The sequence below is a fragment of the Bubalus bubalis genome, chromosome 1 (assembly GCF_019923935.1).
Source record: "Bubalus bubalis isolate 160015118507 breed Murrah chromosome 1, NDDB_SH_1, whole genome shotgun sequence".
NCBI classification, from domain to species: Eukaryota; Metazoa; Chordata; class Mammalia; order Artiodactyla; family Bovidae; genus Bubalus; species Bubalus bubalis.
Genome location: NC_059157.1, coordinates 116,541,653 through 116,562,880, shown reverse-complemented (window position 1 = coordinate 116,562,880; position 21,228 = coordinate 116,541,653). Strand labels below are relative to the sequence as shown.

Sequence of the window (21,228 nt, the reverse complement as noted above, 5' to 3'; positions counted from 1 at the left end):
TTCTTTCTTTTCTTTTTTTTTTTTTGGCTGTGCTGCATGGCTTGTGGGATCTTAGTTCCTTGACCCAGGGATCGAACCTAGGCCTCGACAGTGAAAAGTGCTAAATCCTAACCACTGGACTGCCAGGGAATTCCCCAAACAACTTTTTAGTGTAAATATGTCCCGTGCAATATTTGGGACATACTTATACTAAAAAAAAAAAAAAATCACTGACACTCAAATTTCACTGTATCCTCTATTTTATTGAGGAGAGGGAGGTGGGAACCATGGACTTCCTTCCTTCATCCCTCACCCTCTCTGTCAGGCTTGGGATGGTACATGCTGCTGTGACCTTCTAGAACTGTCAACCCTGTATACTGATATCATGTTCAGATGTATTCAGGGCAAGAGTACAGGAGTATAACTCTGCAGACTGGAATGCCAAATAGGCCTGATGTCAGTTATGCCCAGACTGTAACTTTAATTTCTGGATCAACAAGAAAACCTTTGCAAATTTAAAGCATATTTTCTCCTAAACTCAGCCAACCAGCCCAGAAAGCCTCTTGCTGTACCCTCTGGGCACTCTATCTTTCATGAGGCAGCACAGGAAGATTACAGGATTTGGAACCAGACAGACCAGGGTTTGAATTCTGGTTCCAGTATTTGTTATTCGTCCCTGAGTCATTCATATGAAGTCTCCGAAACTCAGCTAATCCTTCTATAACACAGATAATAATAACTACTCAGAATTTTTATGAGAATCAAATAGTATATATGAAAGTACTTCAACTATGAAGGTACTTAATAACATAATTATTATTTATGAGTTCTTAACACCTATGGGCTGGTTGAGTAGCTATAACTCCTATGTGTAATCTCCAAGGTAATTTAACAGCTACAGAAAAAGGGGAAAGAATGAATAATTTGGTTGGAAGAATGAATAAATCATTATATCAACTAAAATTGTAAAAGTTATCTGAGAAGGTTGGATTACAAATTCTGCGTTAATAAATTCCAGAACAAATGTATTTCAACAGAAACAAAAAAGGCTAATCCTAGTAACAGATGAGAGCTATTTGTCCTTGAAGCCATGGTTTACCCTCCCCAACTCAGCTCTGGTTCGCTGGGGGCTGACTTCTGAGGGCTCTGGATGTCAGCTGGTCTCCAGCTGGCCTGGTTACTGGGAGGTTAGTTAGAAGGTAGAAGGAAAAGAAAATCCATGGTATTTCTCTCCCGCCCTCTCTGCCTGGGACTGAGAAGTTCTTAAGCTTTTTCTGGTGACTTCCAGGCTCTGGTAACTTCCTTCCTCTATCCTCCCCCTACCTAGGAAGGTGGCAGCTTCCTGAGGTTGCTAATCTCTGGACTAACTGTCTGTTCTCTAGTTGGCGTCTCAGCCTCTTCCATCATGTGTACCCAATTTCCTGCATTAAATTTCCTCTGTTTTTAAATAATCTGTGTGTTTCTGTTTTCTGGTTGGAGCCTGGCTAATACAGTGATGTAAGTGAGGATGGGCTTGGAACAAAACTAAACAAAAAGGTATGTAATGACTCTGAAAAGCAATAAAAGGCTTTCAAAATAATAATCATTTAGGTTGAAAAACACTCTTCCTGGAGCATGTAGCTGCAGAAGCCTTCCTTAGAGCCATGGCACAGTGGATTGTGTGTGCTCAATTGTGTCCGACTCCTTGCGACCCCATGAGCTGCAGTCAGACTCCTCTGTCTGTGGGATTTCCCAGGCAAGAATACTGGAGCAGTTGCCATTTCCTACTGTTGGGGATCGTCCCTACTCAGGGATCAAAACTGCATTCCAGATTCTTTACCACTGAGCTACCTGGAAAGCCCAAGGCACAGTGAAGGAATCAAGATTAACAATTGGAATGCCAAATCTTCATGGGAAAATCCCATGAACCTTCTTCTGTGTGCACAGGACTGCCTCCCTCCTCCCACACTTAAGTGAGGACCGCTTAACAGCATCTCCAACTGGATGAGAGTGTCTATGTGTAAGCATGCTTTTTAAAAAAATAACCCTCCCACTTTATTCCTATTTGTCTGATAACTTCTGAAAAATACATCCATTTTTAAATCAAATGTTACTCATCTTAGATACATTTTTGGTGGAGAAAAAAGAAGTGAACAAAGAACAAGTATGATGGAGGGTACACATGACATATGACGTTAATAATTTAAATGAGGTAACCTGGAACCTCCCCTCATTATATTAAAGGGGCTTGGATCAAGGGTGCCTATTTCATGGGCTTGAACCACAGTGGGAGCCATAGAGTAATACAAAAGAACTGCAAATCAACCCATGTTCCAAGTAGAGCCTGATAAGTACCGTGTTTCCTCCTGGTCTGGGTGACCACTGGGCAAGTATCCAATATAAGACCTGAGATCCTGACATGAGAAGCAGATGGCATTAACAGAATCTACTTGCACCTCTTTTTGTTAAACCAGATAATGAAGTTGAAGAGTTTTTTCCAAGTGTGGAAGCAGAAAATGCTAAATCCATTTTTTTTAATATAGTGGTGGCTCAGTCAGTAAAGAATCTGCCTGCAGGGTGGGTTCGATCCCTGGGTTGGGAATACCCCCTGGAGGAGGGCATGGCAACCCATTCCAGTATTCTTGCCTGGAGAATCCCTATGGACAGAGGAGCCTGGCGGGCTGCAGTCCATGGGGTCACAGAGTTGGACTTGACCGAACAACTAAACACACATGGAAGATTGCCAGGAGAAATAACAATAACCTCAGATATGCAGATGACACCACCTTTATGGCAGAAAGTGAAGAGGAACTAAATAGCCGCTTGATGAAGGTGAAAGATAGTGAAAAAGCTGGCTTAAACTCAACATTCAAAAAACAAAGATCGTGGCATCCGGTTCCATCACTTCACGGCAAATAGATGGCAAAACAATGGAAACGGTGACAGACTTTATTTTCTTGGGCTCCAAAATCACTGTAGACGGTGACTGTAGCCATGAAATTAAAAGACGCTTGCTCCTTGGAAGAAAACCTATGACAGCATATTAAAAAGCAGGGAAATTACTTTGTCAACAAAGCTCTGTCTAGACAAAGCTATGGTTTTTCCAGTAGTCATGTATGGATGTGAGAGTTGGACCATAAAGAAAGCTGAGTGCCAAAGAATTGATGCTTTTGAACTGTGGTGTTGGAGAAGACTCTTGAGAGCCCCTTGGACTGCAAGGAGATTAAACCAGTCAATCCTAAAAGAAATCAACCCTGAATAGTCATTGGAAGGACTGATACTGAAGCTCCAATACTTTGGCCACCTGATATATTGGAAACATCTGATTCACTGGAAATGACTCTGATGCTGGGAAAGATTGAAGGCAGGAGAAGGGGATGACAGAGGATGAGATGGTTAGATGGCATCACTGACTCAATGGACATGAGTTTGACCAAGCTCCGGGAGATGGTGAAGGACAGGGAAACCCGGTGTGCTGCAGTCCATGGGGTCACAAAGAGTCAGACATGACTGAGTGACTGAACAACAACAAATAAGTCCTATATTCATTTATTCAGCTAATGATTTCTATAATCTCTCTATTATCTTTTATCCTGTCATAGTTATCATGGATATTACTAAAGTCAGAGACTGTGAATTTCTTATTAGTGAAAAGTTTTCAAGGGACAAGATGCCATTGACCTAGATGTGGGCAGGAGACAAGATTCTATACTGTCTGTAACACGTCTGACTTGGAGATATTAAGATTATAAATCCCATGTCGTGTGTGAGGCCCTCTTAGTGTTGCATTTATATTTTTTCTCTATCTTCTATCTATTCTGTTTGTGTCCTCACAAACTGTCCTTCCTGGTTCCTCTTTAAGAAGTCCTTGAACTATTAGGACCTCAAATGTTTAGTGGCATCCCTTATATAACCATTCATCTTGATACTATGTTTTCTAATCAGATATCATAAAAACCTGTGATTCAACCCCACATTCATCCCTTGTCTATAAAGAATATTCCTTTTTTTAGACAGAAAGACAATTGGCTTTCTGTCTGGTTTTTCTCTTTCCGGATCTGGTCATCATAAATAAGTGGTGAAAATAAATTTATTTCATAAAACAACATGCACCAAGACTATATTCTGAAACAGGAGGACACTAACAGTGAGGAGGAAGAATGTGTATCGGCTGCAAAAACTCCTGTTTTAGAAATTATGCTTGTTTGTTTTTTCTGTTTCTACAAAACAATAGGGAGAAGCTTCTGCTTCATTGAGCCAAGTGAGGTGAAAGGAGACTGACTGGATGGCCCCGCGGGCTGGGTGGAATGAGGGGAAGGGATGGGAACATTTACTCCTTTTGGAAGGAGCATCCTGATCCTGCCAGGAGTGGCTGGGCTGTAAGCTGGGGCAGTGCTTCCTTATCCATCGTCATGACTGCATCAGTACTGGGCTCAGGATTGCTTGGATGGAAGAAGACTGTCACATACAGGCCAAGGAGTGGCTCCTGTCCAGGAGACCTGGGTAACACTTTCTTTTGTAAAGGACAGGGAAGAAATGATAAGTGAAACCTTTTGATTGGTCTCTGCTTCTTGAAGTCCTGAAATTTCCATCTCTATCATCAAAAGAAGCAAAATACAGGATGGCAGCAGTGTCCCTGTTTTTGTCAGGTCCTCTGACAAACACTGGAGAAGGAAATGGCAATCCACTCCAGTATTCATGCTGGAAATCCCATGGACAAAGGAACCTGGTGGGCTACAGCCCATAGGGTTGCAAAGAGTCAGACATAACTTAGCGACTAAACAGCTGACAAACACAAATGTACACTATTTTTTTCTTCAAACGGACGTAGGTTTTCCTGTATTAATAAAATACAAGGTCTTTTAAGGGTTATTGATTCCAACTAGCTTTCTGTTGCTATGTAATGTCTTATTCAGCAGATAGTAAAACACAGCCATCAGGTAAGGGCTGATCTATAGGTATTTTTGTGCATACAAAGGGCTCCTTATACTCAAAGTTTGGGAATACTGAGGAATAACTCTGGGCTTCCATGGTGGCTCAAACAGCAAAGAATCCGCCTGCCAATGCAGAAGACACAGGTTCAGTCCCTGGGCTGGAAAGATCCCCTGGAGAAGGGAATGGCTACCCACTCCAATATTCTCGCCTGGAGAATCCCATGGACAGAGGATCCTGGTGGGCTACAGTCCATGGGGTCACAAAGAATCAGACAGGACTGATCAACTAACACACACACACACACACACAGGGAGTAATTCTGACCCGAGCTTTGGGTTTGCTTTGTTGGTGTTTTCTGCTTCATTTTCACAAAGGATGCTGGATTCCTAGTATTCAGAGGCACCCTCAACGTCACCTCCTCACTCCCTCGCCTTCCCGCCCTCTCCAGCTGCTGCTACTACCGTTAGCAGCTGCCACGGAGCTGGGACTGCAACTTCTTTGCTAAGGGCACTATTAGCAAGTGCTAAGAGTGTTATCAATACATTAGCACGTAATTGAGAATTTTCTCTGCAAAATAATCAGATAAGCTAAAAAAGGCTTTAAAGAAAGAGGTTTGTAGGTGAAAGTGGAGAACTCTCAGAGGTACTTGGTGTTAGAAGCAAATATTTATAGACTGGTTGGGGGTGGGGCATGAGGAGCAGACTCTCTAGAAGCAGAGTTGGCACAAGTGTGGGGTGTAAACGTATGACAGTGACATCCCAGAACACAAAAGGCACAGGTGCTAGGGAGAGGACTCCACGGCAAGGGAGTCCGCCTTTGTTTAAAAATAAAAGAGCAAATCCCACTTGGGATCCCGGGAGAAAGGGAAGGGCAGCTGGTCACAGACCACAGAGAAGAGATAATGAAGAACAGAAACCCCAGTCTGTGACCACTTCAAATAATTCCTACTACCAAAAAGTATTTGAATGCCTCAGGCAAGCAGCTCTAGTTTCTGAGTTTCAGCAAAAAAAAAAAAAAAAACAACTCAACTGTCTCCAGATGGTCATATTTAGCATCTCCCCTGATGAGACCACCTGCATCCTGAGTCTCCAGGTGTCCTGCCTTCGGAAACAAAGTCCCACCTCGGTAGCACCCTTGCTAAAAATTGTTTGCCCTGAGCCCAGTCAAAATGAAACAATTAGAAAGATATAGACTGTAAGATGTCTCACAAGACAACTGGCTTCGACTCTTTAAAAAAAGTCAGTTTTGAAAAACAAAGAAAGACAGGGGAGGGAAGAGGTCTGATTACAAGTGACTAAGAAACATAATACAGTCAAATCTAATGCATGTAACTTGAGTGGATTTCGGATTTTAAAAAAATCTCTAAAAGAAAATTTTGAGACAATTGGGGAAATTTATGTGTGTACTAAATGCTGTCTTTTTAGATAGTATTAATGTACAGATGATATTACCAGATTGTTGCTATCTTTCTTAGGTACGATAAGGATCCTGTGGTCATGTACAAAAATGTCTTATTCTTAGGAAATGCGTGCTGTAATATTTGGGGGTGAAATTTCACAATTTCTACAATTTATATAATCTTCCTTCAAACGGCTCAACAGAGAGAATTAAAGCAAATTACTACCAACTAGCAAATTTAGCATTATACTTTCTTTTAACTTTCCTGTAAATTTCATATGTTTCAAACTTTTTTTTTAAAGAGGAAAATGAAATAAAGGTGGGAGTTCCTAAAGGAAGTGTGATAACGGTAATCTTTTGTCCCCAAACTTCCAGGAATGTACCTTTTTTCTAAAGTTCTTCTCAGAAAGGTACTCAGGAAACATTTAAGCTTAAAATGAGTTACACATAAACCTTTAAAATATCCTGAAAATTCTAACACTTTGACATTTGAATCAGAGCTTCCAGACAGCACCTCTCTCTCATACCTGAAAGGGGTAGAGGTTTTTAGATCACGTGGTCTGACTGTGGTTCAAGAGACGTGGCTGATGTACTACTGTAACTTCCACTGTCCAGGTACGTAGCTCTGTCCACCACAACCACAGTCCCTCTGGAGGGGCAGTCCTCAGAAGACGCTTGTGAGCTCACCACTATCTGTACCTCCACCAAGCTGACAGGAAGTACCTGACCCACGGAGGTCAATCCTTACGTGCGGCCGGCACCCATGAGTGATCTCAGTGCAGAGAGACAAGGGAGAGAATCAGGTAATTGGCAGTGAAATTGGAGCCAAGAGGCACAGAGAGAGAAGGTGGAATTGAATCTTGAGGGATTTGCCATGAGGAAGCAGTTAGAAGCTAGATGACAAGGCACAGAAAAAACAGAACAGGACAGAATAGAATGAGACAGTCAACGGGGAGCAGAGAGCAGAGAAGACACTGGGAAGAATGGCAAGAGGATGAACTGCACAGGCTGGGAGAGAGGGTGGCGAGAAGGGCTCAAGGCTGCCTCTCTGGTTCCTGGTGTTTCTTGGAAATTGCTGGGTTCATTTCTGAGCTCCGTGGTGTTCCATGGTAGTACTTCACCACCATCACCACCTGCATAGGCTGGCCCACACATTGCATCATGGCAATGAAAAGAACCTAACTAAAACAGGACTTGTGCTCTTTGGTAAGCTGAAACAAAACAATGTAATATTTCAAAAAAGCACAGTCAAGTGACTGAAATCTGAATGCAGGAATGTATTTTTCAAAGTGCATCCTACAGGCAAGAATCACAAGGGATGGTAAAACTAAACGTGAAATTTTGTTGGGAAACAAGAAATTAATATAGTCTTAAAGTATCTTCTTATTTCATTACTTGTTAATGCAAAAGTAAAAGCTTTATAGTGGAAACTGGCAAATGCCTCCTTAACCAAATGATCAAAATACTTTACAGGCTTTACTGGGGTACTTGGTAAAATTTGAATACAGACAACATTTGAAATAATAGAATTATATCAATGTTAATTTACTGGGCTTCCCCTGTGGCTCAGCAGTAAAGAATCCACCCGTCAATGCAGGAGACGTGGGTTTGATCTCTGGGTCAGGAAGATCCCCTGGAGAAAGGAAATGGCAACCCACTCCAGTACTTTTGCCTAGGAAATCCCATGGACAGAGGAATCTGGCAGTGTACCTGGGGTTGCACAAGAGTTGGACACAACTAAGCGACTACACAACAATGTCAATTTACCAAATTTTGATCACTGTCCTCTGGTTATGTAAGTCTATCCTTGTTCTTAGAAAATATATAATGAATTATTTAGAAGTAAAGAGCATGATGTCTGCAACATTACTGATGTTCCGATTTCTCCTCATTCTCACCAACACTGGTCATTTTCGGTCACTTCTATCATAGACACCCTAGCATGTGAAGCGTATCCTTTGTTGCCTTGATTCGAATTTCCCTGATGACGAACAATGTTGAGCATTTGTCATATGTTTACTGACTATTTCTGTCTTCTTTGGAGAAATATCCAAAATGTGGACCTTTACATCCAAAGATTTTTAAATTTTGATCTTGGAATTACATGTAAAAGAAAATGCAGAATAGTTATAAAAGTAAAGGCCCAGTTGTATCTTTGATCAAATTAATTCATTCCCATATTTTGCAAAGAATATTGACTTATTAAAAAAGAACATACAAATTGAGGATTGGAGCAAAAGAGCCTTTAGAATTGAGATGTGTTATTCAGACCTCATGATTTGTTTCTCTGACTTCCTCTCTTAATGATGAATTTGTTAACAGAAAATAAACTTATGGTTACCATTAGGGGACAGATGGAACAGGTTCAAAGCCTGGCTCTCATCTTGGGTACATCACTCAATTTCTTTCTTTTTTTTTTTTTTATCACTCAATTTCTTGGCCTCAATATTCTTCCAGTAAAATGGAAATGGCTGTGCTGCAAGGTTATTACTGTATTAAGACAACTTTTATAACAAAGTTGAAAAAATACTTTTTGTCATCCTTAAGTATCCTCATTCCCGGGAAGCTGTCCACCTGCCTAGGCTTAAACACAACGAGGGGCAGCTCCCTGTTTTGTGAGCAGCTGGTTGTACTACTGGGGCCCCTTTGCACTTGCTTCTGGGACCTGGATCCCACTCTGAGCCTGGACAAATAAGTGAGGAGTTGCACATTTGAATTTAGTCACTGACCACACTTTTGAGGAGAGCTGTAGCTTTCTGAAGGGACTACCCACCAGTGTGCAGGAGGAGAGATCACTCAGACCAGAAAGATGAAATGATATGGACAAGGTGCCACAGGGAACACACAGCAGTAGCTTCCAAGCACTGGTTTAATATTCAGATCTCTTTCCTACTCGGAGCCTAGCACACCTGGTCAGTCAGCCTCCACAGAGGCTCCTGTGAGAAGAATCTTCGTCTGGGAAGGGCTCCCTCCACTTGGAGGCAGCCTGGAGGCCACAGAGGCTCTTCTTCCTTTGGGCTCTTCCTATGGCAATTCCAGGCAGCCAGGGTGTGGAGAGTGCTACTCTGTGGACTTCCATCTCCTCGGGGCTACAAATGAGTCAACCAGCTTCCCTGTGTGGTCAGGGTCAGCCTTTGGAACCAACAGAAGTCAGTGGGCTCCATCCCGTCCCATAGCCACAGGCTGCATCTGGCCACAGGCGTAAAAATTGCAAATCTGCTCCTACTGGGGTGGTAGTACCTTGCTGTCACACGGCTGGTGGTATCACCTTTGTGCAGAGAGACCCACACTCTCTCTCTGATAGGCATCTAACCAATAATGTATGTTTCAAACTTGTCACTTCCGTTCAGTATCACAGGTTTGTTCTCTCTGATCACCTCACTCTTGTGGTGGCTCTGGTTGACAATAATAGCTGCCTTGCTGACCTCACAGGGTTTTGTCAAGACTGAATGAGAGAATGTGTGTGTGTGACAAGGCTTTGTCAATAAGGAAATGTTGTGGACTTCACTAACAAGATAGTGTCAGGTTAAAGGGAAGGCAGAGTTCCTCTACAAACAGGGAGCTCGTGTTAAATAACACAGAGGGGCTGCAACACTGTCTCCCTTCCCTGTGAGCTGCAGGGTATGGGCCTTGGGACATTCAGGGGAGACATCACCCAGAGTCTGTGAGAGATTATGCACGGAAGGGGTTACAGATGATAACTGAGGCTTACTGCTCAGAGTGGAAATATATCACTCCCACTCAACCACTGACCTTAGTTCCCTTGAGAAAGAGCACACCTCAGGAATGAAATGATATGGATTCCTGATAACTGACCAGCTCAGTTGATAGTATTCAAGCTCCCAGAGCACCTTCCAGGCTATTAGCTGTAATAACTAATGCTTATGGAATGCTCACCTTAGAATAAGTGCTCTACATAAAATAATCTTCAGAAAATCCTAGCAAGTAAATGTTCTCTTCCTCACTTTACACTTGGTAAATTGAGGCTCTCATAGGTTTGGGACAGCTATAGAATGTCAGAGCTGCAATTCAAATTTAGTCTGTGAGTCCAGCAAAACTCGGTGTCAATCCCCAAAGCCCCAGCCATCCTGGAATATCCTTGACTAACTTACACACTGTTTCTCTATGGAAAGGCCCTTTTTCAGGCCTTCTCCAACTGCTGAACTCCTATTCATTCTTCAGGGACCCATATAGGTGTCACTTCCTCATTATATCCTAACAGTTCAGATGCATAAGGATCCAATAATTCAAATAATATGATATTATATTATAGATAGTTATAACTCCTATGGAAGTTTTAAATTACTTGGTTTTTATATTTATGAAGAGGAATGTGGGCAGTTATTAAATATTAATAGTAATTTCTCCAAATTTTTATTATGAAAAATTTTAACATAGGGCAAAGTTGAAAAAACTTTAACGGGGATCACTGGTATACCCACCACCTATATTCTAATACTAACATTTTATTATACTTGCTTTTCCCCTGGAGGAGGAAATGACAACCCACTCCAGTATTTCTGCCTGGAAAATCCCATGGACAGAGGAGCCTGACAGAGTCAGACACAACTGAGCAGCTGAGCACACATGCTTGTTTTTAATTATACATCCATCCATCTACCCATCCTTCTATCCATCCTGCAAGCCATCTTGTTTTTTGATTCATTTCAAAATAGATTGCAGTCATCAGCACACCTCCCCCTAAATACTTCAGAATACATAACTAGTGATTTAACCTTTAAAAAACGTTCCTACTTTTTCAATCTTCTGGGTCAATTTAATTACTTTAATCTCAATTTAATTGAGATTGCAAAGTCAGCTGTTTTATTTGGAAAAAAAGTTTCTGTCTTGTAAGAGAAAAAAAAGATTTGATAATCACAGCCTCAGTGTTCTCAGCCAGAATTAGGAGGAAAGCAGCTCATCCTAAACAGTGAATGACTGATAGCCTCTTTAATGCACTGCTGTTTAATAGATATTTATATAAGTTTTCATTATATTATATAATGAAATGTTCGTGGTGTAGTTTCAGGACAGTATGGGAGATAGTTTTGCCCTTTTCAAAATCCCCCAAATTATACTAGCAAGGTGGGCCTCCTGTTCTAAGGCTATTTCTTTTTCTCTCTTAACACTTATTTGAATTCCCAGAGGAATGAAAGTAATGTGATTTTTTAACCCTTTCATCAAAAAACTAATGATTTTAGGGAATTTTTAGATAAAGCAAAACAATTGGATTATGACTTGTTGCATGTGTACGTGCTCAATCATGTATAACTCTTTGTGACCCATAGACTGTAGCCTGCCAGGCTCCTTTGTCCATGGAATTTTCCAGGCAAGAGTACTGGAGTGGGTAGTCATTTCCTACTCCAGGATAACTTAATGTTACTGGTTAATAACAATAGCACTTGATGTTGCAAAGGCTTCTTATAGATATTTGATCTCATTTAATACTTGAAACAGGGGACGACAGAGGATGAGATGGCTGGATGGCATCACTGACTCGATGGACGTGAGTTTGAGTGAACTCCGGGAGTTGGTGATGGACAGGGAGGCCTGGCGTGCTGCGATTCATGGGGTCGCAAAGAGTCGGACACGACTGAGCTACTGAGCTGAACAGAACTGAATATTTGAAACAGTTCTACACGGTAGGAATTATCATCTCCATTTTTATTGTGGTAAAATATACATACAATTCACCATTTTAACCTTTTTGAGTGTACATTCAGTAGAATTAAATGCATTTACACTGCTGTGCAATCTCACCATTATCCCCCTCCAGAGGTTTTTTATCATCCCAAAGCAAAATTCTGTCCCATCAAACAATAGTTCCCCCTTCTTCCCTCTCCTCAGCCCATGATTACCACTATTCTTTCTCTATACATTTGCCTATTCCAGGTACCTTATATAAGTGGAATCATATATTATTAATGTTTGTCCTTTTCTGCCTGAATTATTTCATTTAGGATAATAGTTTCAAGGTCCCTTCATGTTATAGCCTGCATCAGAAAGTCATTCCTTTTTGTGACTGAATAATACACAGATCGCATTTTGTTCCCCCCATTAATCCATCAGTGGACATTTGGGTTGTTTCTACCTTTTGGCAATTGTGAATAATGCTGCTGTGAACATTAGTGCACAAATATCTATAGTACAGTCATTGTTTATTATTCCCATTTTACAAACAATAAATCTAAGGTTCAAAAGGGTTTCCCTGGTGGCTCAGCTGGTGAAGAATCTGCCTGCAATGCAGGAGACTTGGGTTTGATCCCTGGGTTGGGAAGATCCCCTGGAGAAGGGAACAGCTACCCAGTCCAGTATTCTGGCTTGGAGAATTCCATAGACTGTATAGTCCATGGGGGTCACAAAGAATCATACACAACTGAGTGACTTTCACTCTCAAGATTCAAAAAGGCCAAAGTGAATTGCTTAAGTCTCATAGCTTGTAGACAGTGAAGCCAAAACTAGAGGTGAGTACTTCCCTAGCAGCCCAGTGGTTAAGACTCTGAGCTCCCAATGTAGGGGACACAGGTTCGATCCCTGGTAGGGCAACTGAGATCCCACAAGCTGCTCGGCACAGCCAAAAAACAAAACCAAATCGGAGCTGAGTTCTGGCCCAGATAGGAGGTGCTGGATGTGCACCTGTTTGGGAAGAATATATATTGGGGCAACGTTCAGCTGGGTTGTACAGGTAAGTATTTATTGGTAAACAGATATCCCATGAGCCCCCACCCCAGCTTCCTGGCTGCTCTCTTGGAACTCCCAGCCCCCTTTCCCCCATTATCCAGCAACCAAGGAGGTAACATCTAACCTGGGGTTGGGGAAGTCCCAGGATCCTGCCTCTAAGGACAATGTCCATTCCGATTGGTTAGTGCCTATACCTATGGTGTTTGATATTCTGAATAGTACTCTTGAGTGTTCACGTAGTTAAGGTCTTCTCTGTGGATGAAGTACCTTGTCAATGCCATGGTGTGTACCTATGACAAAGACGAGACCCTCTGGAGGTTCTGCAAAAAGAGCTATAGAAAACCTAGAAAAAACTGAGGATTTAGAAGGAAATAATAAGACACTAATATTAGCAAAAATTTGGTCAGTTTAGGGACCCAAGGATGGAGAAGGAAATGGCAACCCATTCCAGTATTCTTGCCTGGAGAATCCCAGGGACAGAGGAGCTTGGTGGGCTGCCGTGTATGGGATCACACAGAGTTGAACACAACTGAAGTGACTTAGCAGCAGCAGCAGGGACCCAAGGAAGGGCACAAGAACCTAGAAAAAGAGAAAGGTCATAGAGAGAGCCCCATGAGGAAGACTCGGGGTGTCAAGCTGAGCAGTGATGGGGAGACCATCAACATGTCAGAAGGTGAAGGAGGTGGCCCGGGGCCAGGAATGGAAAGACTCACTTTCCCTCACCCTGCAGGCTGAGGGAGGGAGCTCAGCCTTGGCATTTGGTGGGACCACTGAGGGGAGACACTGGAAAGGCAGAAGAGACCTGAGGGATCATGGCTGGGCCAAACAAAGAGTGAAATAGGGACAACCAAGAGGAGCCGGTGTCCAGCCTGGCTAAAAGAGAACAACATGAGGTTGTGGGAGAGTGTAATGTGCACCCAAGGTGATCCCCTGCAGGGCACTGTGGGTGCTGGGCTGCCTCAGACACTTAAGTGCTGCTTGAGAGAGCCAGGGTGGAAAAACAGAGCCCCAAGGGTTACCTTGTGAAGAAAAATCCCCTCCCTATTCTTTTCTTTCTTGGAAGGGACAACAGAAAGTTCTGGGGTACAGAGCACAGCATCTGACCATAGTGACCTTGTGGGTTAAGGCTGGAGGTGGGGAGTCCCTGGGTCTTCAGAGGGCTTTGTGGCCATGTTTAGCCATCACTGGCACCAGTCCTGGTCCTCATGCCCACCTTGCTGGTGAGACACACTCCAAGGTTCCACTTCCTCCTTTACACCCTTTGCTCAGTCTAAAATCACTCACACATTAAAATGAGAAGACACATGTGGTTTGGTCTCAGCTCCTGACTCCATTCACTCTGGAAACCAGTTGGTTTTGTCTACCCACATTCATTTCTCGTTCTGGTAACAGCTCCTCAATTCCCCTTTGAGGAAATCACCTCTTGTTTTCTTTCTTGCTTTTATTTTTAAAAATGTTTTATTTGTGGTAAAACACACTAACATAAAATTTACCACCTGAGCCATTTTTAAGTGCAGAAATTTTTAGTGTTAAGTACATTTACATTGTTGTGCAACCAACCCCCTTCCTTTCTTAAAAATCTGTGTTCTTTTGGGTCTGGCCTCAACTCAAGGCTCCAAAGTGAGGACTATGAACAAATCTGGGCCCATCAGAGCTGCCTAATTCCTTAACCACAGTGATTGGTTTATAAAAGGTACAACACAGATGCCAACCCAAAGAGAATCAATCCAAAGATTTCTGCTAGTACTACTAGAAAAGAGGCTTTCTCTTCCTACTTCAGATGCCAAACTGATAGGAATTAAGCTTAAAGCTTCAGGCAGCCATCTTTGCCAACAACTTTAGGATCTGCCTAATAATGAAGCCTACACGGAGGAAAGCAAAACTGAGGCATGAAGATAGATGGATTCCTGGCAATGTTTGAGCACCCAGATCCAGCCATGCCTAAAGCTATTCCCCATAGACTTTTTCATTATTGGAAACAATAAATCCTCTTTTTTTTTTTGCTGAAACCAAGCTCAGTTGGATTTTTGTCAATTGCAACTAAACAACCCCTAAACTCAAGTTGACATTTGCTCATGAGGCTTGATAAAATCATGTCCTTTTCCCCTCTTCTCACCTCTCTGAGCTTTCAGAGATCATCACCTAACCTAGTCTAGAATCTCCCACATAGTAAACATATGACATTTATTACATTTATTTGATGACGAGGTTGAGAAGAAGAAGAATGCGGGAGGGCGAATGAGTGTAACAAGGAAAAATATTTGTCACTAATGTGCAGATCCATCAGTGAGCATCCCTGCGCATATAAGCCTGTTCCAAGAAAGATAATGTTTTTTAACCTTGGGTGCAAGCCCACCCTCCCCTAATGTATGTGGTTACAGTGTGGATCTGAGCACGATGTGAGGTACACCTAGTGTTCCGTCCAAGAGTCTAGCTCACACTTGGTGATGTGGATGCACATTACAGCCAGAACACAGATTACAATCAGTACTGGCATCACTTTTTTGAAAGAATCACAAAGACTAGAGACAGACAGGTCAACATATTCCTAACACAGGCCCAAAGACAATTACCAGGAGCCTTCTGCTTTTGGACGATGGGTTTAAGGACTCTATGGGATCAGGTTCACATGGGTTTTCATGAAGTTCCCATGAGGGCACCCGTTAGATAAGATCACCTTCTTTGTGAAAGAGGTCTTGGGTTTTGTTAGACCTAAACACAAGAGTTGAGGTCCCCCACCCCATGATTCTATAATCCCCTCTAGGAACTCTCAGACATACATGTACAAACCTATGTGGTATGTGAGGAAAATAAATAAGCCTTGGGGCTATATAACCCAGTAAACCATCAACAACCACAGAAAGAGTCCGTACAGCCAGTAGGTGAAGGGGGCACTGGAGGCCCCAGTTCAAGGCCAACTCTATGAACTGGATGATTCTCCCATCCAGATTGCTAATAGGTTGTACCCATCATGGAAGAAACCTCCACTGGAGTCCCTTCACCCCCAACAACCCTCTTGGGAATTGCACCACCCTATGGAGTCGTACAGAGTTGGACACGACTGAAGTGACGCAGCAGCAGCAGCAGCAAACCAGCCCTATCCAGGAGTTCTATCCCTGGGACCCTGCCTCAGCCTTCTGCAATCCCAGCCACCCTTGGTCACGTGGTCACCTCCCCTCAGGGGTGCAGTGAACTGGCAGCTGATTCTCAGGGCAGCCTGCAGCCCACTCGGTGGCTCCGAACTTCTGTCAGTTCCTAAGGGCTGGGGGATATATGCTGATCCTTCCAGAATCCAGGCCACCTGGAGATGGCCTGAGGGCTACAAAAGAGCACTGGACACCAGGGTCAGAGAGGCCTGGAGTCAAGTCTCTGGGCTGTGGGAATCTCCCATGGACACACACACTCGGTGGGGAAAGGGTTTTGCCTGTCTTCACAGCTCTATCCCCACCCAACACCTTGAACTCGAACTAGGTGGCACGTGGAAGATATCCTTAAGTATGTCGTTATTCATCAGTCTCCCGGTCTTCAACTATGAAATCTTGGTTCTCAGTCCACATTGTGGGGCAGGAAAGGCAGGCTCAGTGTTCACAGCCGAGACTCATTACATCCAGTCACCCAGCCCCAGGAGGGAGCATTATTGTTCCCATTTGGCAGATGAAGACACTGAGGCTCAGGAATTCTCCCCATAGAGCCAGGAATCAAACCCGGGTCTGACTCCGAAACCCTTGCTGTTTCCACTACACCATGCCACCCCTAAGTCTCCCAGAGAAGGTATTTCCACCTCCACCCACAGCCGCAGCACCCGAACAGAACTGGTGGAGCTTGGATGCAGCAAGCCACAACTTCCCTGTCAGCCCCCCACTGCGGGCCACGGACGCTTGACCTCCTACCTTCAAACTTGGTCCGAGCCTCCCGCCTCCGGAGGGGCCGCGGCCGCCCGCCCGGTGGGGAGCCCGCCCCGCAGGAAATACTCACGGCTCCCGCAGGCCCAGGCGGCTCCTCGGGGCGCATCCTCTCCCGGGACTCCGGCCTCCTCCTCGACAGCAGCCGAACGCGGGGCTGAGCTGCCTCCTCTCTCTGGGGCATCAGATTATTTTAGCACTTGCGGAAGGAACTGACGGAAACTGAAGTCACATGGAGAACGAGCCGCTCAGCAACTCAGCACTCGCGGAGAGCAGGCATCTTAGAGGGAACTGCAGCCGCAGGGGAGGCGGGGTTGGGGGGGGGTGTTGGGGGGGAGGGTGGCGAGGAGGATGGGAGAACGTGAGGGCGGGCAGGAGGGCGGGAGGCAGTGGCCCTCGGACTACCTGCTGGATGAGTCGAGAAGGTAAGGTATTTGTATGGTCTCCCAATCGTGCTAACCGAGGCTCCTCGGGCTTTCTTACCTTAGAGATTTTGGGGGGGTGGGAGCTGGGGGCCCCTGCCTACAAGCTCTGCTGACCCAGAAACTCTTCTTCAAGGTTAGGTCAAGCCAGGTCAAGCTAGGGCAGATTTTGAGAATGGGTAGGATACACGTTTCCCAAGTGGGAGAGAATCATCCATCCAGGTCGTCTTTACTTGACTCCAGCATATTAAAAAAAAAAAGAAAGAAGAAAGAAAATGAAATGGAAATTGCTTTGTGGAAGATTATCAGGGTGCCCTGAACTTCTTGGATGAATTTTTTGTGCCCGATGTGTACAAAATTGCGAAGAATTCAAAAGAATAATTGAATTCGTAACAGTCACCATCAAAGGGGCGTGCCAGGCACTATCCTAAGAGCTTCCTGTGCATTATCTCCTGTTCTCCAAAAGCTTACCATCTAGTAGAGAAGGCAAAATATTTACAGCGTCTGTTGCATGCAGAATGAGTAATGCAAAGAAGCACACTTGGGGAGTTTTAGAGCCAGGATCTCCAGTTCTGCTCTTTCCTGTCAGATCTGGAGGTGGAAGCGTCCTTGAGGGCTGCCTCGCATCTCGTGTAGCCTGCCGATTTGTGATTCTGTATTGCGGTTGTCAGCATGCCCATCCTTAGAGAACAGAAGCAAGTCCTTCCTGCCCCAAACATCCAGTAAGTAAATTGTCTCTGCTCCCTAAAATGTTCATTTGTGACGGTAATAAATGATAACACCAGTGAAAAAAAACGGAATAAAAGTCGAATTATCACTAGGTTGTCTTTTAGGCGTTTTTCTTCTCATGGTATACACATTTTCTACTCCCATATCTTTTGTGTCTACCAATCTGTTGCTTATTCCCAAATTGTAATTCTTAGCTCCAACATTCTCTCCTAGGAGAGAAGCAGCATGGTTCTCTCAGATATGTTCTCAGACATATTTTTTAACTGTCTATTGGTCAATGTCCCAGAGTGGCTGAAACACAACGTGCCCTAAAGTGAACTCATCCTTTGGCCTAGCTGGTTTCTCTCCCTGTTTGGCTGTCACTATTTATGGCATGCCTCGAGCCCTAGCAGGCTCCACCCCCTCGTATTCAATTGGTCACTCATCCCCACTGAGTCTCACTCAAAAAAAGTTTCTTGAATCCAAACCTACTTGTAATCCTTGATAACAGTGCCCTGGGTCTAGACCTCTTTAACTCATGTCTGCATCATTTCAGTAGCTTCTTAAACTGGGATCCCTGCCTCCAAATTAGATTCCACCCAGAAGCTACGGGCATCCTTCTAAAATACATATTGGGTCATCTCACTCCCTGCTTACAGCCCTTTCATGGCTTACCATTGCCTCTTACCTGGATCAGCAGCTTAAAACCAGGTTCAGTATGTTCAGGGTTCCTAAGGACTGTCTGGTAGGATTCTGGGCACTCCATTCCCTCCCTATCTGCAGCAATTCCACTTTTAAATATTTTATACATTGAGGTTCTCTAGAGAATTTCTTTTGAGAAAGGCAGCTGCTACCCTTCAAAAGAACTTAGAAAACCAACGATCCTGATGGATGTGTGGAGACTAGCCAGTTTGTTGCCAGCTCTCCCTCTAATTTAGCCACAAGCTGGCTCAGCAAGAAGTCCTGTAAGACTTCCAACCAAAAACAATGTTGATGTGCTGCTGGAAATGAACATTTTTCATACCAGCAAGGCTGTAACCCTGACTGTGCAGCTCAGAATTCTCCAGCGTGAATGGGTGCTCTGGGCCCCTCCCAACCATGCTGCTTCCTCCAGAACACAACGCATGCTGCATCCAGCACTGGCCTGGCCAAGCACGTCTCTTCATGGGATGATGAGAGTCTGGGGGACCATGTACCTTTTTCTTTGAACCTGCTCCTTGTGTCACGGCATTTGTACCCATTGCCCACCCAACCATAACAAAGACAGGTTCAGTGTCAAGCAGTACCCAGGTTCTCCAAGGAGATCTAGGTGAAAGCAAGGAGCTGGGCAGTTCCCAGCTGGAGGAGAAAGTCCAGATGCCTCTTTCAGTCCGATCTTGTCTCCAGATTCTTTTCACTGTTACCTCCCACACTTCAACACATGATCCACAGAGGGTTTCAACCCTAAACACAGAGCAAATGCTCCCCACTCTGTACTCCCTTCATTGGAGGGTTCCCTTGCTTGGAACGACCTCCCAGACACGCCCCTTCCAACTTTTCCCATCTCAAAAGTACAATTTGAGCTCATCTCCTCTGTGAAGCCTCCACCTCTTTCTCTGAACACATAGTCCCAAGTGTTACATGTGTCTACAATATCCATTGGCTTCATGTTACTTCTTTATTGTGAATTTAGGATTTCTGTCTTGTTTCCTCGACTTCACTACAAACTCCTTGAGACAGGGGTCATAGGTTATTCCAAAAAGTATATGCCCAATGCATAGAAAGGGGCTCAGTAAATATTTGATGTAGGAAGGAAGGCAGAGAAGGAAAGAAGAAAGGAAAGCAATAAACCTACCATGTTGGTGATTCTCTAGGCACTGCCTTCTGAGGGTTTCTTGTTTCCCCCTTCTTTGTTAAACTAAGCTTTATAATAATGTCACTGGTAGAACTTTGCAGTCTCTCAGAGATTAAAGGTACTCTGGCTTCTTCTCTCCCCACTGCTTTTCAGATTCTACCCAGGTACTATTCAAGACTGAGGGGCAGGGGGCAGAGGGGAGAGACCTACAGCAGAGACTGTGAAGGGAGACACATCTGAGTTGGGGCCAAGTGTTCAAACGATTCAGTGGGAGAAATGGGGCCAGCTTCCCTCTTGCAGATGTGTCTGTGGGAGCAGAGAACAATCCAGTGTGCCCAGCAGTGGAGTGGCTGGGTCCTCCCTGAAACTGGCAGCTCACCTCAGGCCGAAGTCTTAGTCACCTCACTCTCACGTGTGGCGTTTCCCATTCGGCCTCGGGTTCTCCAGTCCTGGCCACAGACAGCACAGCCACTGCATCCTGGCCCTCCACCTTGGTGACTGGGCCTGGCCAAGCAGTGAGCTAGTGCTTCCCCCACTTCTCCTGGCCCCAGCACATGACAGGGAGGGGATTTCCTTTGGGGCCTTAACTGGGAATTATTCTCTTGCCCCATGTCAGCTGGCTGCTGGGGGAGAGTCTTCGGTAGTTTCATTTCCCTCATTTGGAATGTAGTTTTTAAGAACTAAAAATCAAAAACAGAAAGAGGAGAGGCCACCACCCACACTTGTACCACTCAAGCCCTCATGATGCCAGTCCTGGAAGAGGTTAGGGGTCAAAGCAAAGACTGAAGGCAAGTGAGGCTGACTTGGCTGAGGGTCCTTCTGGGCACGTTTTATTGCTATTCTCTAACCTTCTGGGCAAGGGGGTGGGTCTCCAGTCCTGAGGCCAGCTCCTCATGCTTCCTGTTGCCCAGGAAGGTAGGAACTTAACCAGTTCACAAAACTCTCCCAGGATGACGAGCTTATAGCCTCCCCCGTCACTAATTTCAGTGGCTGATGTCTGGGGGCACGCTGCCTCTTCCTTTTCTGTAAACACCGTATCAACATATGATGAAGATTTCATATTGTACAAAGATAACAAGATGCTTACAGAAGTATAATGTCAGTGCCAGGGCGGGGCCAGCAGTAAGACACTGAGAGAGAGGGGCACGCACATCTAACTGTGGTCCAGTTCAGGGCAGAATGGAGGAGAATCATGGAAAAACAGGAACAAGGCGCTGGGAGAGTCATGGGAGGAAGAGATTTCAAGGAACGCTTTCTGGAAGAGGTGGCCTCTGAACTGAATCCCTGAGAGACAGGACCGAGCAGTGAGTCAAAGAGCGAAGGAGAGATAAGGTGCCATCGCCTTCTCCAGAGAAACATGTTGGTCACTGAGAAATCATTTTTTCTTAAT

At 44.4% G+C, this 21,228-nt stretch overlaps 1 protein-coding gene across 7 annotated transcripts in view; it reads right to left on the bottom strand.

Moving 5' to 3' along the window:
- NRROS (negative regulator of reactive oxygen species) overlaps positions 1-20,343 on the bottom strand; it is a 28,884-nt gene extending 8,541 nt beyond the window's left edge. The window contains exons 1-2 of one of the 7 annotated variants that reach the window (XM_025285779.3): positions 17,358-20,343; positions 16,948-17,096 (exon numbers count right to left, since the gene is read on the bottom strand). In XM_025285779.3, the coding sequence (XP_025141564.2) occupies positions 16,948-17,058 (111 nt within the window). In that variant the 5' untranslated portion in view covers positions 17,059-17,096; positions 17,358-20,343. Of the gene's footprint in view, positions 1-16,862; positions 17,166-17,357 lie in introns of those variants that run through there. The other 6 variants (XM_025285792.2, XM_044943063.1, XM_025285801.2 and 3 more) reach the window with 6 other exon arrangements.
- Positions 20,344-21,228: the final 885 nt, after the last annotated feature.